We start from the raw sequence: 19,726 nt of genomic DNA on the forward strand, positions 1-19,726 counted from the left end.
ATGTTCTTTTGCCATTTAAAACTACACAGTTTTCATTAGTTACAATAAACACGTTCGTTTACCTACTGTTTTATTGGCAGTTAGTTTACGCCTTTAAAGGCTTGCTGCAAATTGGTCCTTGATGATAATGTGAGTTTACTTTGCCAGATATATCATAGATGATTTAACTAGAAAGCCTGCTTCAACCAATATATTTTTTAATTTCTGATTAAACTAACAGGCTGAATTTCCCTGGAATGTTTTCAACAACACCATGGTAAGGGCATTCAATTGAAAACTGTATGTTTAGTTGTATTAATTGTCTCTTTTCTTCTTCACAAGGTCCTTTTCAGAAGCTGTCTAATCCCGTAATCCCATGTACAATTGGGTGTCAGAAAAGGCTGGATGGAATGTTTCAGAGCAGCCCAATGTTGATTAATTTGTAACAAATATACAGAAGATGTGATAGTTCTTGTGTCATGGCATTCTTAACAGAAAAGATTTATATAAACCTGCCTTTGTATTTTATGGTTGATTGTTGTTCACATAATCCTTTCATAAATAAGATGCAGTAAAATTGAATAAACAACCAGTTTGCATTGACTTGTTCTATTATAGCACATCCAGCAGCAAACACAAGTGTATGGCTGTGCTAAGCCAAATAATAGTTTCAGTCACTAAAAAAATGTTCTTTTTGTGATGGAAAATGTACATGTCACATCAATAGGGACATGAGTCTCATATTTACCGATACATCATTCTTCTTTCAAGCAAGTGTCAACAACCCTGAACTGCATTTGTTTCCTTCAGGTTTCCAAAATGCAACTTAGGTCCTCACATGAATGTTGCTTTTTTGTATATTTGCACAATTCATTCAACACTTGCACAATATTAATCAAAATTAATGTAATAAAACTGGAGTTAAGCACATCTTTGTAACCCCTACAGCATACTCACGTAGTTGTACTAGAACTAATTTATTACTTTAAAGTTTTGTTGTAAACAGCATATATTAAACGCACAACCTGACAAACAAATTACCTAAACCTAACTTCTTCGCGCCTCTTGTCGCAATTGGGTTTAAGCTGACTTATCGCGTTAGATCGAGGCTGAAGCGGGATTCACACCAGACGCGGTTAACGGCTGGCGGCGCGGTTTCAAAGCGGCGGGGGATTCACACCAGCTGACGTCATGCCGTGACGGCGTGATTTTCTCGCTTGAAGCGGCTGACGGCGGAGTTAAATCTGATTTAACTTTTCCGTCAGACGCCTTGTTTGCTAGTTAGTCTGCTTGGTGCAAAAACATGTTTTTGTTGGTTATTCGACTTCTTGCAGTTAATATCAGGCAATTTTAGCTAGTGTTGTTTGTAAATTGATTGTTTTATGGTAAGTTGTCGTAAATTTTCTGGTGAAAGTTAATGTTTTGCAGGTAATGAATGATGTTGATGGTTTTGATATTTGTACATTATTTCATGATTATTTATGAATATACTGATTACCTATGGTATAAATTAAATTAATTAATATTCATGCAACATTTAATTAATATTTGGTTGACAAATTTTGTTTGCAGTTTGTTTGTTAAAATGTTTATAAATAAAGACCAGAAGCGAAAAGAAAATGTTGCATGAAACGATGGCATGGAAGAGTGAGGCTGCTGCTAAAAACCTGCAAATATGAGAGCATTAAAATTTTGCAGGATCATTTGAGGCATAAAATGTGAGTGACTTTGGTATAAATTATAAATATATTGCACTTTCAACAAGTATGGTTTGTTGCGGGACTGTTGGAAACTTTTCCCGATCATCACAACCTGTGCTTGATTTTACACAAGATAACCCTGTTCTAGAAGACATGGTATTTATATTTATTTTTTTTTATTTATTATGTTAAACAAAGAAGATTCAGCAACCCCACCAAGTACATCTGTGCCATCAACTTCAAGGCAGGGCATGAAACGGAAACATTCAGATCAATTGGATTTTCAGGTTGGTGGTTTTTAGGTGAAAATGTATTTTATGCCACTTATATATTTCATGACGAGACTTGGACGGCTTAAGACGCTTGCCTTTTTCTCTTCGCCGAAAACGAGAGAGTCGGATCGGCGAGTCAGTTTCGAAGCTGTCTTAAACCGTCATGTAAACGGGGTTACTGGCGCTTTGGGCGCGTTTTGTAAATATCAGAAGTTTATCCATACTTTAATAAATGCGTCACGACATTACTATTCAACTGAGTACACAATGAGTCAACTCTCATAAACACAACAAAATGACGACACAAACAACTATGACATCATAATCATGTAGCCGACAACTGTACTACTGTTAAATTGTAATGAATGAATGAATGAACGTACAACGCGTTACTTGTAAAGTGGGCGCAATACAAGAAAAGTTTCAATTAAAATTGGCTGCACGATGACCTACTGAGAAAGTGGATTGAGCCGTCGGAGAACGACATAACAAAGGTATTGTGCAAGTATTGCAAATGTGATGTGAGAGCTCATCGCACCGATTTGCATCGACAATTTATGTGCCCTTGTTGGTGCTAACACGCTGTTTAAGTTTGGATGCACCAGCAATGTCGCTGATGTATCTCAGAAAATTGCTGAATTGCAGTTCGCGTGGCTTGCCACTCTAGTCTTTGCGCAGTTAATCATCTTGGGGAAGTTGTTCAGGGCGTTACAGGCAAAACTATAAATTTGCATAGAACCAAGTGTTCTGCTTTGATTGGAAATGCTCTATCCCCATCAATTTTGGACGAGTTTTCCTGGCGGATCTAGAGGAAACACAATATTCTCTAATCATAGATGTGTTTGTATTCATGAGGTGTACATGCTAGAGTATACCATACCACAATACATTTCCAGGAAACAACATACTTACATTGATGCATACCATTCCGAAAACTTGAAAGGGAGTAGCAGCCGATCAGTGTCAGTGTATGATCCGACCTACTGCGCACGCTGATTCCTGTGATGATTTTTGTTGTGACAATATGTCTGGTCTAAAGTGTAAAGTCCTGGTCCAAACGTTTCGGTAAGAATGTTATATTGTTGAAACCGGCATTTTTCTATTGTGTTTATGGCCTAATATTTCCTTTAGAAAACCGTCCGCCAGTTTATCCATCTAATCCCGTGAAGTAACTACATCCCGCTAATTGAAGCCAGCAAGGGCTTTGTTTGTACAAATAAACTTGTTGGACAGGCGCGTTTTTGAATATACTTCGAAGCACGAGAGTGGACGTCTGTGCCCACCAGGAGCACTGAAGTAGACGTCACAGTGAGGATGAAGAGTCGGCAATTATACGACAACAACCAAGAACTTTCCACAAGTATGAGTGATGCGAAACATTACATGTTGGCCAATTTACTGCGACATTGATGCTTTCTTGGAGTAAAAAAACATACACCGTGTTAAAACAATAAAACAACTTTTAAGTTTCTTCAGTATTCGATGTAGTTATGCAGCAAGTACAGGATTTATAAATATATATATATACTTTCAATAATAACTGAATAGGGCCACCTTTGCAAATATGTTAATGCAAGGTATATGCAATGTTGAATGAAGGTAAAAAACTTTATTGTGAGCAGAGGCAGCAAAAAATCCAGTGGAAAGTAAATTGCACAGAAGTGGCCAGATAGTGTTGCTTCGTGATGGTGTCAAGTATAAAAGGATTGTTTTCCGAATTGGTTGAGGAACAAAACTCGCCATTAAAATATCTTCTGACTTACAAATTCAGTCAAGATCATTTGGAATTGTTTTTTAATGCAGTCAGTTCATCAGGTGGCTGTCACAACACATACAAGCGATTGCTTGTACGTAGTAGCATCAAAGGTGGGAATGGAAACTGCACACAAGATTGTACAGGCATTCTAAATATTTTAGATGATACCTGCAGAAGCACAACAAGTTCAATGACCATAACTGAAAGCATTCTAATGCGAAAATATAACCTAAATGATTCAAAGCCTTCCATGATTGATCACGACTATGCAGATGTTCCCAATTTTTCAGTTTTGTCAGATCATAAACAAAGTGCAATATCATACATTGCACGATATGTTTCCAAAATGGCAAAAAAGATAATTTCCTGTCCGCTATGTTGTAATTCCCATGGCTCAGAAAACTTCCTAGCACAATGTGTACTTAAAATCTGTGAAGAAACAGAAAAACGATTCTAAAGAATGCTAAACATACTGGATGAAAACTTGCCACACTGCAGAGGTCTACCTGATGCAGTATCATCATCAGTAATGTCTCACAGCTTTTCCAAAATATAGATGAGCACATGTTTGAATGTGCAGTTATGGAAAACCATACTTTTCGACTGATCAAGACTGTTTCCAAATGCTACTGCAAGATCAGGTTGCACCACTTGGGCAAAGAATACTCTACAAAAGTTACAGGGGAGAAAATAGGAAAAAAATTGAATAAGCTCGTACTATTTAAGCATCAGTAAACAAAAACTGCTTTTAAATTTTCTGTTTCTGTTCAATTTCGTTTTTATGTTTGTTTATAAAATGAGATTTGTATAAAGCAAATACATGCTTGTGAATATTGGTATGTTTAAAAATGCTGTTTTAAAATCCAATTTAGGCTACCTGATTCCACTCACACAACTTTCCAGAAGTCCAAAAGTTTATATCGTAAATAGCTAAAAAAAAAACGTAAATGATTGAATTTAGACTAAAAAAAGTTGCATTTCTAATATCACACTTTCCGCATCTGCTCTATGCAAAGTGGGACCTTCCAACATGGCGCACACGATGTTCAATTTGCCTCATTTGGGCCCACCACATGGTCTCCCACGCCAGGCTGCAGTGTTATCCGTAGCATAAATAGAATCCACAGAACGTACAAAATGTCAAATATACCACGTTGTGAAAAGTCATGTTTTAAAAAATTTTGATTTTTAACATATTTTTTGAATACAAGTCATGTTTTACAAGAATTGTACTTTTTAGCATTTATTTTGGATAAAAAATACGCTTCAATACATTTTGCTCTCTATCCAAAATTTGGGCGTGTTGTTTTTGCCGAAATTGGCGCTTTTCGGCGCGATGAAAAAAAAAAATTAGGCGCTGCAAAAAAAAAAATCTGGTAACAGAAGGGAAGTTTGAACGTAACAATGACTGTATTTTTCACATGTTGTTGCCAAACCTGCACCTTGAACGAAGTCCATTTATTTTGTTTGTGCTGGTGAGGAAAGTTTCATTTCGGCCTTGCATCCGTATGTTTAGTTCATTTAAATGTTGGAATATGTCGGCCATGTATGCTAACTTTGTCGCATCAAAGCCTTCATCAGTTAGAGCTCATTTTTCAATTCATAAACACTAGATAAGACATTTCCCCGTGACAGCCATCTGACTTCCGTGTGAAGCAGTAAAGTTGTGTAATCTGCTCCCATTTCGTCACATAAAGCTGAAAACATGCGACTTTTCAGTCGTCTTGTTTTACCATCCTCACAACAGCGCCAAACACAGAAGCTAGATCTGCTGGCAAAGTTTTTGCAACCAAGGCTTCTCGGTACAAAAAGCAGTGTGTAAGTCCTTAACTCTGCTTACAAAACCTTTGTGACGCCCGACCATGGCTGCTGCTACATCTGTACAAAACAGTTTTGCCATTCAAGTCAAATAATCTGAAGTAACGAAATATTTCTTCCCCTGTTGTGTTCTCAGGCAGTCTCTTGCAAAACAAAAAGTTTTCTCTTGAATAGAATCTCCATCCACAAAACGTACGTTTGCCAAGAGTTGAGCATGTCCACTGATGTCTGTTGACTCATCTACTTGTAATGAAAATTTTCCGCAGACATGTCTTCGATACGTCTTGCAATTGTATTATTGTCTGAGAGGGGGATTTTAACTACTTTAACTGCACCAGGACCAAGCATCTCATTTACAATAATCTTGCAAGCCGATAATATTATTTTCTCTGCTGCAGTATGTGGCTGCTTTGACTTGGCTACGAGCTCAGCTACAGGTAGCTCACTTCTGTTAATACTCATTTCATGAAATTTGCTTGTTCGGTATCGTCTTTACGAAGGCGAACGAAATAATCTTTTTTCTTGTTTTTGAATGATGGGTGGTTTGTTTCGAAATGGCGCTACAGCTTAGCTGAAACCATTGCACTGTTGCATACCTCTTTCCCACATATCAAACATAATGGGATCGCGCAGTCACATCACCAGAGAAAGTAAATCCAAACGAAACGTAATCTTCACTGTATTGTCTTTAAAAACTCTGATTACAATTATTTGTACTGTAGTCTATTTGTGTTATGTTGGAAGTACTGGGCCATTATTCTTACCAGTAAAAAGCAATTCATGATGGAACATTCAAACAAGTCTTGACAAGATTGAAGTTTTAGCATTTACGAGTGGAATTGCTAATGCTGAATGTGAAAAAAGCTACAACAGGGCATTAAACAATGTGAAACTGAAAAAATACTTCACAAATGTTTGGTTTAAGGAAAAGGAGGTTTTATAATTACATATATGTATGTTGTCAGTTTTTATTGTGATGGACAGACCAATGCTGAATGCATTGTATAGAGGAGGGTACTTTCTGTGATTAAAAGTAGTTATCTGAAATATAATTTTGACCAGAATAACAGAAAATCACAAATACCGGTAGTTTCTAAGCTACATGTTCAACAGCCTGTTTATTTGCGCTCATTCAACCAAAACACTGGCGCCCACAAAACCTATGAACTCTTTTACGCAGGGTAGACTAGGGTTCGTCTATTTCCCGGATTTTTTTACTTCCCGGGATTCGAAAAATAAAAAAATAAGTTTCCGGGATCCCGACTAAAAAATTTTTTTTTTCGTGCGTAATTGCGTGATTTAAACGACTAAAATGTGTCTATTACACCCGCAATCATTTAATGTAGCAAGTTCCCGTCAAGTAATATCACATTCGCCAAGGTTAAGCTACAAAACGTAAAAAAAATAAACAGAGTTAACAGGTTTGTAATGTTTTTTTTTTTGTATTTAACGCAGCAAAAACAAAATGGATAATTAACACTTTGATTTAAGAAATGTCAGTGCATTAATTGATGAATCAGCTTCGCAATTTCGTTGCGATGTATCCTGCGGCAGAAAATGCTCGCTCTCGATTCAATGCTTGTCGGTGGCAACGACTTGGATGTGCGGCTGCTGTTTCGCTGCTGATGGAAACTTCACTTGTTGATGTTGATGCATCAGTAGGAAAAAGCTTCATTAGAATTAATTTCGAATGCGCCAGTATAACATTTTCGTCAGGGTCGTGTGCAAGGTTCGGGTTGTGCAAGAACTTGAGAAGACCTACAATAACACTGTTTTGGCGTATGAATCGGAAGGCACCATCAGCTGTCATCAACGTTGCAGACAGACTTGTTGTAACACTTTCCAGTTAACTCCGCTGCAGATATCGCAACGTCAATGTTAAAATCAATTTATTGCCTTTGCCACCTCGCGTAAATATGTCTGGATAATGTAAACTGTTCCACCTAGTTTTGCAATCCAATCTTAATTGAAGTTCGTTGCCAAGCGCTTCCTTCACGTAATCTTGCAGTTATTATTTTTAAGAGGAGAACGCCGACATACAGCATGATGCAAAGCATGAGCGAAACACAGTTCTACAGATGCACCGTCTGTTACACAATATGACTGTCAAAATGCAAGCCAAAGTCTTCAAGACGACTATAAACCAGTTGTACAGTCTTTGCCGCGGGTAACCTTCCAATAACCCGAACCATTCCAAGGCTTCAGAACTTTGCGTCGTGGGCATGGACATTAATATTTACATGCCTTCTGTTTTTTACAGACGTATACTCGTCCAGCTGCATCGCTCTGAATTTGCAATGCGACCAGTCTCGTAGAACTTAAAAACAAATTGTCGGGCTTTGTCGTTTCCACTAGGAAATTTAAAACCTTCTGCGTCAAGGGCCTTTCTTATAATTTGGCTGTTTTCAATTTGCCGAAAAGTTAGACCATCAACAGCTGCTAATCTTGCCACCTTTTTTTGTTGTGAGCATTGAAAGAATTGAGCCCTGCTTTTGGGGGATTTCGATTCCCGGTTCTCCACTGCGCTTTCTTTTTACTTGATGCTTGTATTCCTAATGCCTTATTGGACCCTTGAACTAGGGCAAATATTGCATTTTGGTGAAATGCGCCCACACTGACGATTTTTTGGTTTTGCTACTCAAACTCTGCATGTTGAGATTGTTGACATACTTTTTGAATGTAACGTGTTGATAGCAATGCTTAACAAGTAATAATGCGGATGTCGTGAAAAACACACAATGACGAGACACCCCGCTGACAAAAACAATTACTTTTCGCACAGTGACCTCTGTTTGTGATTCCTACACGAATACATACGTCAACCCCACTGCTTTTTATTATCAACTCCGATATTAAGCACGCCGCATCTCTCGGGATAAAACACAATTGATTTGTTTCGTCCATTAGTTGGCGCACTTGTGTGTAAATACTAATTTACGACAGGTTTGATTATCAATTTTGCTTTGTTGCCATATTCCCGGGATTCGGGAACGGAATATCGTGTCAAAACATAAAAACGGGCGAAACGGATAACTGAATCAAACTTCAGGAATCGGGACGTGGCCACTTTTCGTTTCGACCCCTCCACACGTAACTCGGTGTACATTTAATGGCAGCACGGACATCATAGATATTCGGGCCAACAAACGATTTTTTTATCTTGGGGCTTTTTCTTCACTCATTTCAAAAGACAGCTTGTTGCTGGAAGTGTCACGAAATAGGTCGGCCGGATATTTAGTTGAATTCCGTGCAAACGAATGAATAGCACGCTTGCCGTAAATGAGTTAAATATGGTTCAGGCAGTACAATTAATACCCGACGTTAATAAAAATACAGTTCATGCCACGAAACACAATAAATGTGACGTCGGATACAATATATTGTCTTATACAACTAATCTAACATGGTGTAACAGTTTTAATTTAGTATGTTTCAGAGCCAAATACAAAAGGTGGACGATGTGAGTGTATATTGTTTTGTACTATTTGTTACGACCGCTTGTGCGCAGCCTGGTCCTGCGCTGTCGTCCCACTAGGTAAAAACGCACCCACCCAACTTCATAACCAACAGGACAATCCACTCCTGGTCGTCTTGTGTAATTAGGTTGCGTAGCGGTTTTTCTGCAACCACAACAATCATGAATAGCGGATTACCACGTCACAATGTACGTAGTGAAACAATGGACAACAAAATATGCCTCCTTATTCAGTTTACAAATTGTATCTACGTTAATCATTAACATTTTAAATGTACAAGACTCGGAAATTATGTCGCCGAGTCAAAGCACTTCACAAGTTCAAAACAAAAAGAAACGTACCAACTGTGGGGTGACCCAGGTCTGTACTAGCCTGCGGCTAGTGGTTTCACCAACGTTCAATTCAGATAATGTTTTAACCCTTATTTTGACTATAAACCAGATATATAGTTAGCATTTTAACAGCAGTACAATTCAACAGCAGCACAATCTCGCCCACAACAGCCACATGCGCGGATGAATACAAACACGGTGAAAGTTAAAATCAGCCATGCGTTAATTCTCGCTGTAACATACCCCCCGACGATGTACGAACCCATGAGAACATCTAAACACACAAACAGCGAGAACGAAAACGAACGAACAAACAAACACTTAAGCCTTCATTATCAGGCACAGCTTCGCGATTGGTCGCTTGAACGACCCGGCGTGTGTTTTCACCAAGCACTACGCACGAACCCGAACTTATCCGGGTACGTTTCGACAATCCTTCCGGTTAACCATTTTCCTCGTGGGGCCGAAGTGTCCACCAACAGGACAAGATCATCAACCTCGAGGTTCCTTTCGGGAAATTGCCATTTCTGACGTGTCTGCAGCGTCAGCAGGTACTCGTTTGTCCATCGGATCCAAAACTGGTCTGCCAAATATTGAACCTGGCGCCAGTGTCGTCGAACATGGTTGTCTTCTTTCACAAATATTCCTGGTGACGACGTTTCTTGTCGCCCAATCAACAGTAGGTGATTCGGCGTCAGCGGCTCTCTGTCGGCCGGATCAAGACTAACAGGGGTAAGAGGCCTCGAGTTCAAGATGAATTCGACCTCGACGAGCAGCGTGCTCAGAGTCTCGTCGGAAGGCATCTGTTGTCCCAACAAGACGTTTAAAATTTTGCGCACTGAACGAATCATGCGTTCCCAGACGCCACCCATATGGCTGGCGGCGGGTGGATTAAATGACCAGTCAACGCTCCACTGACGTAGACGTTCCTCGACGTGTTTTAGGTTCCATTTTTCCAGGGATTCGCGCAGTATGCGCTCCGCACCCACAAAATTTGTGCCATTATCACTAAATACGCGTCTGGGCTTCCCACGTCGCCCAATGAACCTTCTCTGAAGGCATCAATAAACGAGTCGGTAGATAGCGAGTGCGCAACCTCCAAATGCACGGCACGAACAGTCATACATGTGAAGATGCAACCATACCTTTTGACTTCGCTTCTTCCCTGTTTGACAAGCATAGGTCCGAAGTAATCCACTCCAACAGATGAAAACGGAGGCTCGCCCGGAATCGTGCGCTCAACAGGCAAGTCAGCCATCATCTGCTTCGACACCGATGCATTTCTTTTTCGACAAAGTACACAATTTCCAAGGATTCTTCTCACTGCAACTCCACCTCGCACAATCCAGTATTTCTGACGAATATCTGACCAAGTGTGCGACATTCCAGCATGACAAACATTCACGTGAGACTCACGTATAATTAAAGTAGTAATATGATGTGCGTTTGGTAAGACAATTGGGTGCTTCAAGTCGAATGGTGTTGGCGCCCTTTGCAGACGACCACCCACTCGCAAAACGCCATCAATCAAGACTGGACTGAGTCTGTACAATGCCTTCGACGGAAGTTTCTTCATAATCTTCTTCCTTTCACCACGACCGACGTCTTCACACTTACACAGTGCATCAAATTCTTCCGAAAATTCCCATCGCTGGACATATTTGACAATCGCGATTTCAGCCCTTGCAAGATCAGCGACAGTCATTCCCTTAGACTGCGGTTCTCTTCGAGATTGAAGATAGTCCACAAACCGCTGGAGCCACGCTACTGCTTGCTTTAACTTCTTCCATGAAGAATAGCGCTGAATCAAGTCATTAAACAAATGACGCTCCTCAGTAGCATGCAAAACCATCGTTTTCTTCGGCTTTAGGTTCAAATATTCTTCGGGCATGTCCCGGACGTTTATAGGATTCGCAGGCCAGCGACTCTCGTCTTTGCACAGAAACAATGGCCCGGAGAACCAACGCTTGTTTTCGAGAAAGGCCCTGACAGTAGACCCGCGAGATGCATCATCGGCCGGGTTCTTTTCAGTAGGAACATGCCTCCACTGCGACGCGTCCGACCCTTCTTCAATTTTTGCTAATCTGTTGGCGACAAAGGTACAAAAACGTTTACTCACATTGTTTATGCTTTGGAGAACTGAAGTCGAGTCGGTCCAAAAAACAGATCGTTCGACACTCAGATCAAGCTCCTGCCTCAAAACTTGATCCATTCTAACAGCAAGAGTAGCTGCCATCAATTCCAATCTGGGTATGGAAACTGTCTTCAAAGGTGCAAGGCGAGCCTTCCCAGCAACAAAGGCACAATGCACACTGCCTTGCTTATCAACCGTTCGCAAATACGCGACTGTCCCGTATCCACTGGAAGACGCATCTGCAAAGTGGTGCAGCTCACACCTTTCGACTTCATGTGCGGTTGTCTGGAAGCACCTTTCAATCTTAATACACGATAGACGTGGAAGTTCAGAAGTCCATGCATTCCACCTTTTTCCTATATCAGGTGGAACTTCCTGATCCCAGTCATACTTTTCTTTACAAAGTTCTTGCAACAACATTCGTGCATGCAATATTACCGGTGCAACGAATCCTAAAGGGTCAAACAAAGAACTGACCATAGAAAGTATTCCTCTCCTCGTCGCAGGCTTTTTCTTAACTTTGATGTCGAATTCGAACGTGTCAGAGCGATAATTCCACAGCACTCCGAGCACACGTTCCATGTTCTTCACATCAGCATTTAACACAATTGACTGCACGGATCTATAATCGGCTGGGATTGACAACAACACAGCCTCGCTGTTGCTTACCCATTTTCTGAGCCGAAACCCTCCAAGTTGCAACAGATCCTGCAACTCGCCAGCCAATTTGATCGCCTTATCTTCAGTTTCGACGGATTTCAAACAATCGTCCACATAGAAATTTCGTTTCACGGTTGCGACCGCTTCGGGACTAAAATTACCTTTATTATCTTCAGCCGTTTTTTGTAAACAGAACCCAGCACAACAAGGAGACGAGGCTGCGCCAAATATATGTACCAGCATTTGGTAGTCTTCGGGTTCGCACGACAAATCGCCTTCAGGCCACCAAACGAATCTCAGCACGGATGTATCAACTTGGTCCACCCTCACCTGATGAAACATCGCTTCAACGTCAGCGACCAACGCTACTGGTTCCTGGCGAAACCGAACAAGTGTCCCAAAAAGGCTGTTGATTAAATCTGGTCCTTGTAAAAGCTGATCGTTTAGCGACGTATTTTGAAATCTGGCGGCACAATCAAAGACAACTCTCACCTTTCCCGGTTTCTGCGGGTGTGTCACTGGGTGATGCGGCAGGTACCAAACAGCGCCATCCTCCGGATTCTTGTCGTCGCTCTTTAAACGCCTGGCATATCCCTCCTTCAGGTAGGTATCCAACGTTTGCTTGTACTTTCCATGCAGCTGTGAATTATTTTCCAATCGCCGTTTTAAGTATGACAAACGCTTTATTGCCATAGAACGGTTATTCGGTAGGTTTGGAGCACCTGGCCTCCATGGCAATCGCAGCTGATAATGTCCATCACGGTGCTTGACTGAGCCTTCCATCTGCTTCAATGCATACCTGTCTTCTTTCGACAGTGTTGTTCCAGGTGACAGCGCGGTAGGACCGAAGTCGCTTTCCCACATGCACTTTATTTGTTGGTGCAACATTTCGTCCTGTGAGTTTACAAAATTCACACATACCTGTGAATCATCTGAACCACGACCATGGCACGGACCCACAAGTGACCAACCAAGCATAGAACGCACGGCACTTGGCTCCTTTCGTCCGCCTCTTCTTTCATCGTTGATCCAGAACACCTCGGGAACGTTGGCTCCAATCAGCAACATTACTTCCCCATGGGGCAAAACAGGAAACTCCACATCGCGTAAATGAGGCCACCGCCAAAGCGATCCTTCTGGGACTTTGTTCGGAGAAACCGGCAAACTGTTTACACTCAAAACGTCATGCAATTGTACGGATTCCTTTCCATCAATCGACGCTACTGTCAGATCGACGGCCAAACCCTCCCTTTTCTGTGACCTATCACTTACTGTAGTCAAGGAGTACGTTGTCTTCTTCCCCACGACGTCTAGCTGCTTGATCAGCCTTTCATCACACAAGGTTGTGGTCGATCCTTGATCCAAAAAGGCGTACGTTTCCAGCTCCCTGTCATTACTCCCCGTAACCTTTACCGGAACAATATTAAGATAGACGCTTTCCGCATGAGTGCTCATACAAGTCCAGCTGACAGTTGCACTTGACGATGACTCCACTGAAGACTGCGTAGATGCTTCGCATACGGGCGCAGTTGAAGACGTCTTCCATTCCGTCCAGTGCAGAAGATTGTGATGCTTTCCGCGACATCCGCTGATCGTACAAGAACTTGGCAAACTACAAGTTCTTGCTATATGGCCTTTCATAAAACAATTATCACACAGCCGACCTTGACGAAGAAACTTCCTTCGCTCAACGAAGATTTTTCGTTTAAATAAATCACAATTCGCAAGGTCGTGCAATTTGCTGCACAGAGGACATCCTGATTTCTGAGTGGTGCTCGGTTCGAACTTTCTGTCGTTTCTTGGAGCAACCGATGTTGCGTTGGTCGATGCTCTTATCTTCGTCGGAAGACCTTTGTTACGCTTCTGTTGCATATCCCTGTCCTTGCGAGGCCCTAACATACGACCAAACATCGTGTTCCCAATATAAGCTTCATTCTTAACAAACTCAACAAGGTGACAGAAACGAGGCTCTTCTCCACTTCTTTCAATGCCAGCTGCGTGTCTACGCCATCGGCCCTGCATTGTGAACGGCAACCGCTTTACTATGTTCAACATATTTTCAAAGTTGTTGATGTCTGCAAAGTATCCCAGATGAGTCAGAGTCACCAAACACTCCTCTAAGGCTCGTGCAAGTTCCGACAATTCGTCGGCATCATCGGATCTCAGGTAAGGCCAATGACCTAACTTTTCCACGTACGCACGTGCGATTACAAGGGGACGACCGTACCGTTCGTATAGCAACTCTCGGGCCTTTCTGTAACCATACGTAGGTTCCAGACCAATACAAAAGGAGATCATGTCATACGCTTCCTTACGACAGTACTGAATCAGGTAGTTCAGCTTTGCGCTGTCACTGTCTACGCGACGACCAACACTTTCATCGAAGCTTATCATGAAACGCGTATACATTAGTGGATCCCCTTCGAAATACAACAATTCCGGTCTGGGAAGGTCCATTCCTGCCTTTAAAACAGCAGCAACACGGTACAAGTCACTCACCTCCGGCTCATGATTCGCAAAATCCGGTTTTGACTTAGGTTCACTGCATGAAGAAGTTGGACTGTCCATTACCACCTTCACCTCGTCGTTACTGTCCTTGACATCGTCGGACTCAAACACTTGATTTTTCTCTTTTATTTCCGGCGGTTTGGCCTGTGTAGAGGGCGGGGAAAACTCAACGTTCCGATTCTGCGGAGAAAATCCATCAAAGCACGATCCCGATGATGACTTTCGTTCCCACATTTCAGCTTCCATTGTGGCAGCCTTTAATTTATGGTATCTCATTTTCTGCTTCCATCGTTTTCTGCAAAAGATTGCTTTCAGCTTCCATCTTTTTCTGAAGAAGCTTACTCTCGGCTTCGATCTTCTTCTGCAGAAACTCCTTTTCCAGAAGCGCAACCTCTTTTCTTACAAGAGCTTCAGTACGCCTGCAACTCGAGCTCGAGCTTACTCGTGAACTCGCTTTGCCTTTTGAACCGAAATCGCTGACAGACAATGCCTTGCTGTCACGCTCAGTTGGCCTTGGACGCATTACTTGCTCCATCCATTCATTTACACGTACGTCAAACTCTTGTTTGCCACTTCGTAAACTTGAAAGTGCAACGTTAAGTTTCCTTCTGTCCCTTTTCTTTTTTACCGAATCCAAACGTGTTGCATGTTTGTCAATACACTCGTCATACAAAAGGTCGATAGCCGAAGTTACCTCCTTTAACTTTTGCACATTCGAGGAGTCCATCATTACTTTCTCAGCATCTTGATATGCCAGGTTAAGACGATGAACTAAATTGTCAAGGGTTTTTTGAGATTCAACCATCTTGCAACCTCTATCGAAACGTTACTCCGTAGTTGTCCGAGTAGGAACGTTGTCCAAGTTGAAAAACTTTAATGTTACGACCGCTTGTGCGCAGCCTGGTCCTGCGTTGTCGTCCCACTAGGTAAAAACGCGCCCACCCAACTTCATAACCAACAGGACAATCCACTCCTGGTCGTCTTGTGTAATTAGGTTGCGTAGCGGTTTTTCTGCAACCACAACAATCATGAATAGCGGATTACCACGTCACAATGTACGTAGTGAAACAATGGACAACAAAATATGCCTCCTTATTCAGTTTACAAATTGTATCTACGTTAATCATTAACATTTTAAATGTACAAGACTCGGAAATTATGTCGCCGAGTCAAAGCACTTCACAAGTTCAAAACAAAAAGAAACGTACCAACTGTGGGGTGACCCAGGTCTGTACTAGCCTGCGGCTAGTGGTTTCACCAACGTTCAATTCAGATAATGTTTTAACCCTTATTTTGACTATAAACCAGATATATAGTTAGCATTTTACCAGCAGTACAATTCAACAGCAGCACAATCTCGCCCACAACATGTCGTCCTAAAGACAGCCACATGCGCGGATGAATACAAACACGGTGAAAGTTAAAATCAGCCATGCGTTAATTCTCGCTGTAACACTATAAGTTTTAATCTAATATGTTTCTGTTTTAGAGACAAATACAAAAGGAGGACGATGTGAGTACTAATCTAACATGGTATTCCATTGGCTTGATAAATACCTCGTATATATATTATAAAATGAGCCAGTCTCAGTACATATACACTGTATCTAAACTAAATCCAATAGGAATACTCTTTAAACATACTAAAATGTGTTAATGATGTTTTCTGTGTTTTGAAGGGGGATATAGATTATTATGATAATTAAACATGCCAATATTTCCAGTGAGTCAGGTTCTAGTTAGGATAATGGCTGAATGGGTAAATGTTCATCTATGATATTATTGTCATTGTTTTAAAATATCATGTTGAATCACTATTCCTTCAGAAACTTGCATTCTGAGAAATATTGATTAATATCAATACATGAAAACTATATTTATGTAGAAGTGGATATGATGTAGGAGATAAAACTACAATTTTTAGTTTACCAAGAGATAGAGAAGAGAGGTTGAGATGGCTGCATGCTTGGGACACATTTCGCCAAGTTTAGCGAGCTCGGTATTGACGCACGACCTCGTTAAGTCGAGATTTGGTATTACGAACTCCCGTCTTGCTAATCGGGCCTCGCTAAGTAGCGAGGAGCTCAGACCACTCGCTAACGCCGAATTATTCCGGACAAAGCCGCACAGCTGCGCCCGCTAAACGCTCATACAAACGAAAAAAGGTAAGGCAAAATCCCCTGGAAATGTCGGATGTACAATTAATTTCAGTATATCGAATGCCCAAAGCTGTGATATTGGATTTGTGCAACCACTTGCACCAAGATTTAAACCCAAAGAATGCCAGTAAAAGATGTCTTACAGTGGAAGAACAAGTTTTGATACAATATTAATGTTTCACAACCAACTGTCAGCGTAGTACTAAGTCGATTTATGGAAATCAATTCATCCACATGCCAAACATGCCGGTGTTTTCAACAATGATAAAGCAACAATTTTACTCAATTGCACGGTTTCCTGGCGTCATAGGGGCCATTGATGGTATTCCCATAATTGCACCAAGTGAGGAAGAACATTTCTTTGTCAACAGAAAGGGTTACCATTCCATCGATGTGCAGGCAAGTTGCATACTTTTCCCTTGTCATAAATTAGTTTTTAAATTATTGTTGCAGGCTATATGTGACGCCAATATGGTGTTTCTGGATGTGGTATGCAAGTGACCTGGCTCATGTCATGATTCATTCATTATGCGACAATGAAATGAGTACCAGGAGTTTGAGAGTGGAAAATATCACGATGACATTTTGCTGAGTGACAGTGGTTATCCATTAAAACCTTGGTTAATGACACCTCTTAGCCATCCAAGTACCCCTTCACAACAGAAGTATAATAAGGCTCACAAACAAACACGGTTAACTATAGAGAAGTAAGTTACACTTGTCTGGATATCTCATAACATTAACATAAATGAAAATAAAGCTTTGTTGTTTAGGGCATTTGGTGTTTTAAAACAGAGATGGAGAGTTATTGATCACACAGGAGGAAGGTTATGTTATTCACCTCCAGGGCGTCGATTGTTTATTGCGTGTCGAACATCTTGAGAAAAATTGTCGTGTTTGTCGCAAAAATGTCGTATCTGGTAACTAACGAATGAGAAAGACCAGGCTTATTTCAATTACAGGATTCTTGTACTTACATAAGTTTAGAATACAAGTTGAAATAACGACAAAACAATTAAAAACCTTGCATGTTGTTGGGTGGTATGTCTCGTTTGACGTCCGATTGAACGAAAAACGGTACTTGTTCCGTAACAATGACACGTGTTCGGTAACAATGCTCCATGTTTGGAAACAATGGTAAGTTTAACGCGCTTATTCGCCGAACGTTAAAGTAAGTGTTGGGTGGTTTTTGCATGGATTTTGTCCTATAATATATTGTAGTTGCGTTTATATTCATCTGTTTTAAATAGACAAATTTATTTGGGGTAGGGATCCCGAACGATGATGCCATTAAGTTTTCAACACTACGCAACCGTTCCAGTTAAATACTGTTATTCGATGAAGACTCGAAATACAAATTTCTCTCCAAATAATTGTTTGCGGTTTGAAATTAAACGACTTATACTGGCACCAACGTCTTCGAACCACTTTTCGCACCAGCATGTACGGCAAAAAAAATTTACAAATACATGTGAATAGGAAAATCGTCCAATCTTCTAAAAAAGAAAACTAGTAAGATCGATGTAAATGTCGCAAGATTGGCGTGACAGCGTTTAAACCGGAGCAACCATGCAGTTGCCAACTTCAAACGATGTAGTGACCAATCAAACGATCAGTACCTTTTTCTTCGAGCGTTGCGAGGAAAACATCCGCTTTGATTCTTTCCAATTCAAAGCTTTTGTAGACCTTAGCAGTAGTTGTTTTTTTTGGTAAAACGATTTGGCCACTGGTCGGGTGTCTTGCGCAGGAACTCAGGTCCGGTTAACCACATTCCACTGCACAGTGCATCATTGGCAGTAACACCGCGAGACGCTGCATCAGCCGGGTTCTCGTCGGTTGGAACGTGCATCCAATCATGGACACATGAGTGATTCAAACTCTGTGTAATTCGATTTCGCGAAAATATAGGAAAGTTCTTGCTGTCGGCGTGCAAACTCTGCAGCATAATGGATGAGTCTGTCCATAACAGACAAGGACAGTCTTCTAAATCAAGTTCCTCCTTCACCGTTCGTGACATTTTTACTGCATCCAAAGCAGCCTCCAGTTCCAGTCGTGGTATGGTTTGCCTTCCTGAACCGGAAAGCAGTGATTTTCCCATCACCAGAGAGCACGTAACGTTCGAGCGGTCATCTACTGACCTCAGGTAACAAGCACAACCTCGTGCTTCTGACGAAGCGTCAACAAGGACATGGGTGGTCATTCGATAAAAAAAAGGTATTCTTACCTCACAAAGGTCACAGAGGCTTTCTCGCCATTTTCGCCACCTGGCTTGATCCGTGGTCGGCACGACATCGTCCCATCCAATCTTCTGTTGACACACGTCCCTGTAGATCAATCTGGCTTCTAGGACCACGGGTGCAACGAGTCCAAGGGTCAAACAGGGAGTTTGTCACAGAGAGCATTCCACGTCGCGTAATCGGTTTGTCCGGCAGGACGACATTAAATCCAAACTCGTCCTCCGGAAGACGCCAGCTGATTCCCAGAACACTTTCCTGTACCTCTGAATGTTTTGGATTGATTTGGACCTTTCTCCGCTAGGGACAGAGGTCATTACAGCATCACTCGATGACAACCATTTTGTCAGCCTGAAACCTCCCATGGACAGTAAACTTCTTAAATTTTCCACCATTTTAATTCCCATTGCTTCTGTGGGGATTGATAGTAAACAATCGTCCACATAAAAGTTTTTTCTCACAACCTCGGCAACACGGGGATCAAAAAAACTTCCCAAATTCACGTGCGGTTTCACGTAGGCAGAATGTGGCGCAGCTTGGGGACGACTTCGCGCCAAATAAATGAACAGTCATTCGGTGAGGCACAGGATCCTTCAGTGTGTCGCCTCCTGGCCACCACAAGAATCTGAAGGCGTCACGATCCTGCTGCGTGACGCGTACTTAATGGAACATGGCTTCTATGTCCGCAACCAAAGCCA

General features: G+C 41.5%; 4 protein-coding genes across 4 annotated transcripts; all 4 read right to left on the reverse strand.

The window, feature by feature from the left end:
* Positions 1 to 9,716: 9,716 nt before the first annotated feature.
* On the reverse strand, positions 9,717 to 10,205 carry LOC145887914 (uncharacterized). Its single transcript, XM_082979025.1, has one exon. It carries the CDS (start codon positions 10,203 to 10,205, stop codon positions 9,717 to 9,719), a length of 489 nt encoding a protein of 162 aa, XP_082835151.1.
* Positions 10,206 to 10,273: 68 nt separating this feature from the next.
* LOC145887930 (uncharacterized) lies at positions 10,274 to 14,881 on the reverse strand. Its single transcript, XM_082979026.1, has one exon. The coding sequence runs from the start codon at positions 14,879 to 14,881 to the stop codon at positions 10,274 to 10,276; it is 4,608 nt and encodes a 1,535-aa protein (XP_082835152.1).
* A 16-nt stretch (positions 14,882 to 14,897) lies between these two features.
* On the reverse strand, positions 14,898 to 15,440 carry LOC145887946 (uncharacterized). The gene has a single exon (XM_082979027.1). It carries the CDS (start codon positions 15,438 to 15,440, stop codon positions 14,898 to 14,900), a length of 543 nt encoding a protein of 180 aa, XP_082835153.1.
* A 3,041-nt stretch (positions 15,441 to 18,481) lies between these two features.
* LOC145887978 (uncharacterized) lies at positions 18,482 to 18,994 on the reverse strand. The gene has a single exon (XM_082979028.1). It carries the CDS (start codon positions 18,992 to 18,994, stop codon positions 18,482 to 18,484), a length of 513 nt encoding a protein of 170 aa, XP_082835154.1.
* Between the last annotated feature and the right edge of the window lie 732 nt (positions 18,995 to 19,726).

The sequence above is a fragment of the Ascidia mentula genome, chromosome 1 (assembly GCF_947561715.1).
Source record: "Ascidia mentula chromosome 1, kaAscMent1.1, whole genome shotgun sequence".
Lineage (NCBI taxonomy): Eukaryota > Metazoa > Chordata > Ascidiacea > Phlebobranchia > Ascidiidae > Ascidia > Ascidia mentula.

Coding starts and splice junctions, on each gene's coding strand:
- LOC145887914 (XM_082979025.1), bottom strand. CDS start 10,205: ATGGGTGGCGTCTGGGAACGCATGATTCGTTCAGTGCGCAAAATTTTA.
- LOC145887930 (XM_082979026.1), bottom strand. CDS start 14,881: ATGGAAGCTGAAATGTGGGAACGAAAGTCATCATCGGGATCGTGCTTT.
- LOC145887946 (XM_082979027.1), bottom strand. CDS start 15,440: ATGGTTGAATCTCAAAAAACCCTTGACAATTTAGTTCATCGTCTTAAC.
- LOC145887978 (XM_082979028.1), bottom strand. CDS start 18,994: ATGACCACCCATGTCCTTGTTGACGCTTCGTCAGAAGCACGAGGTTGT.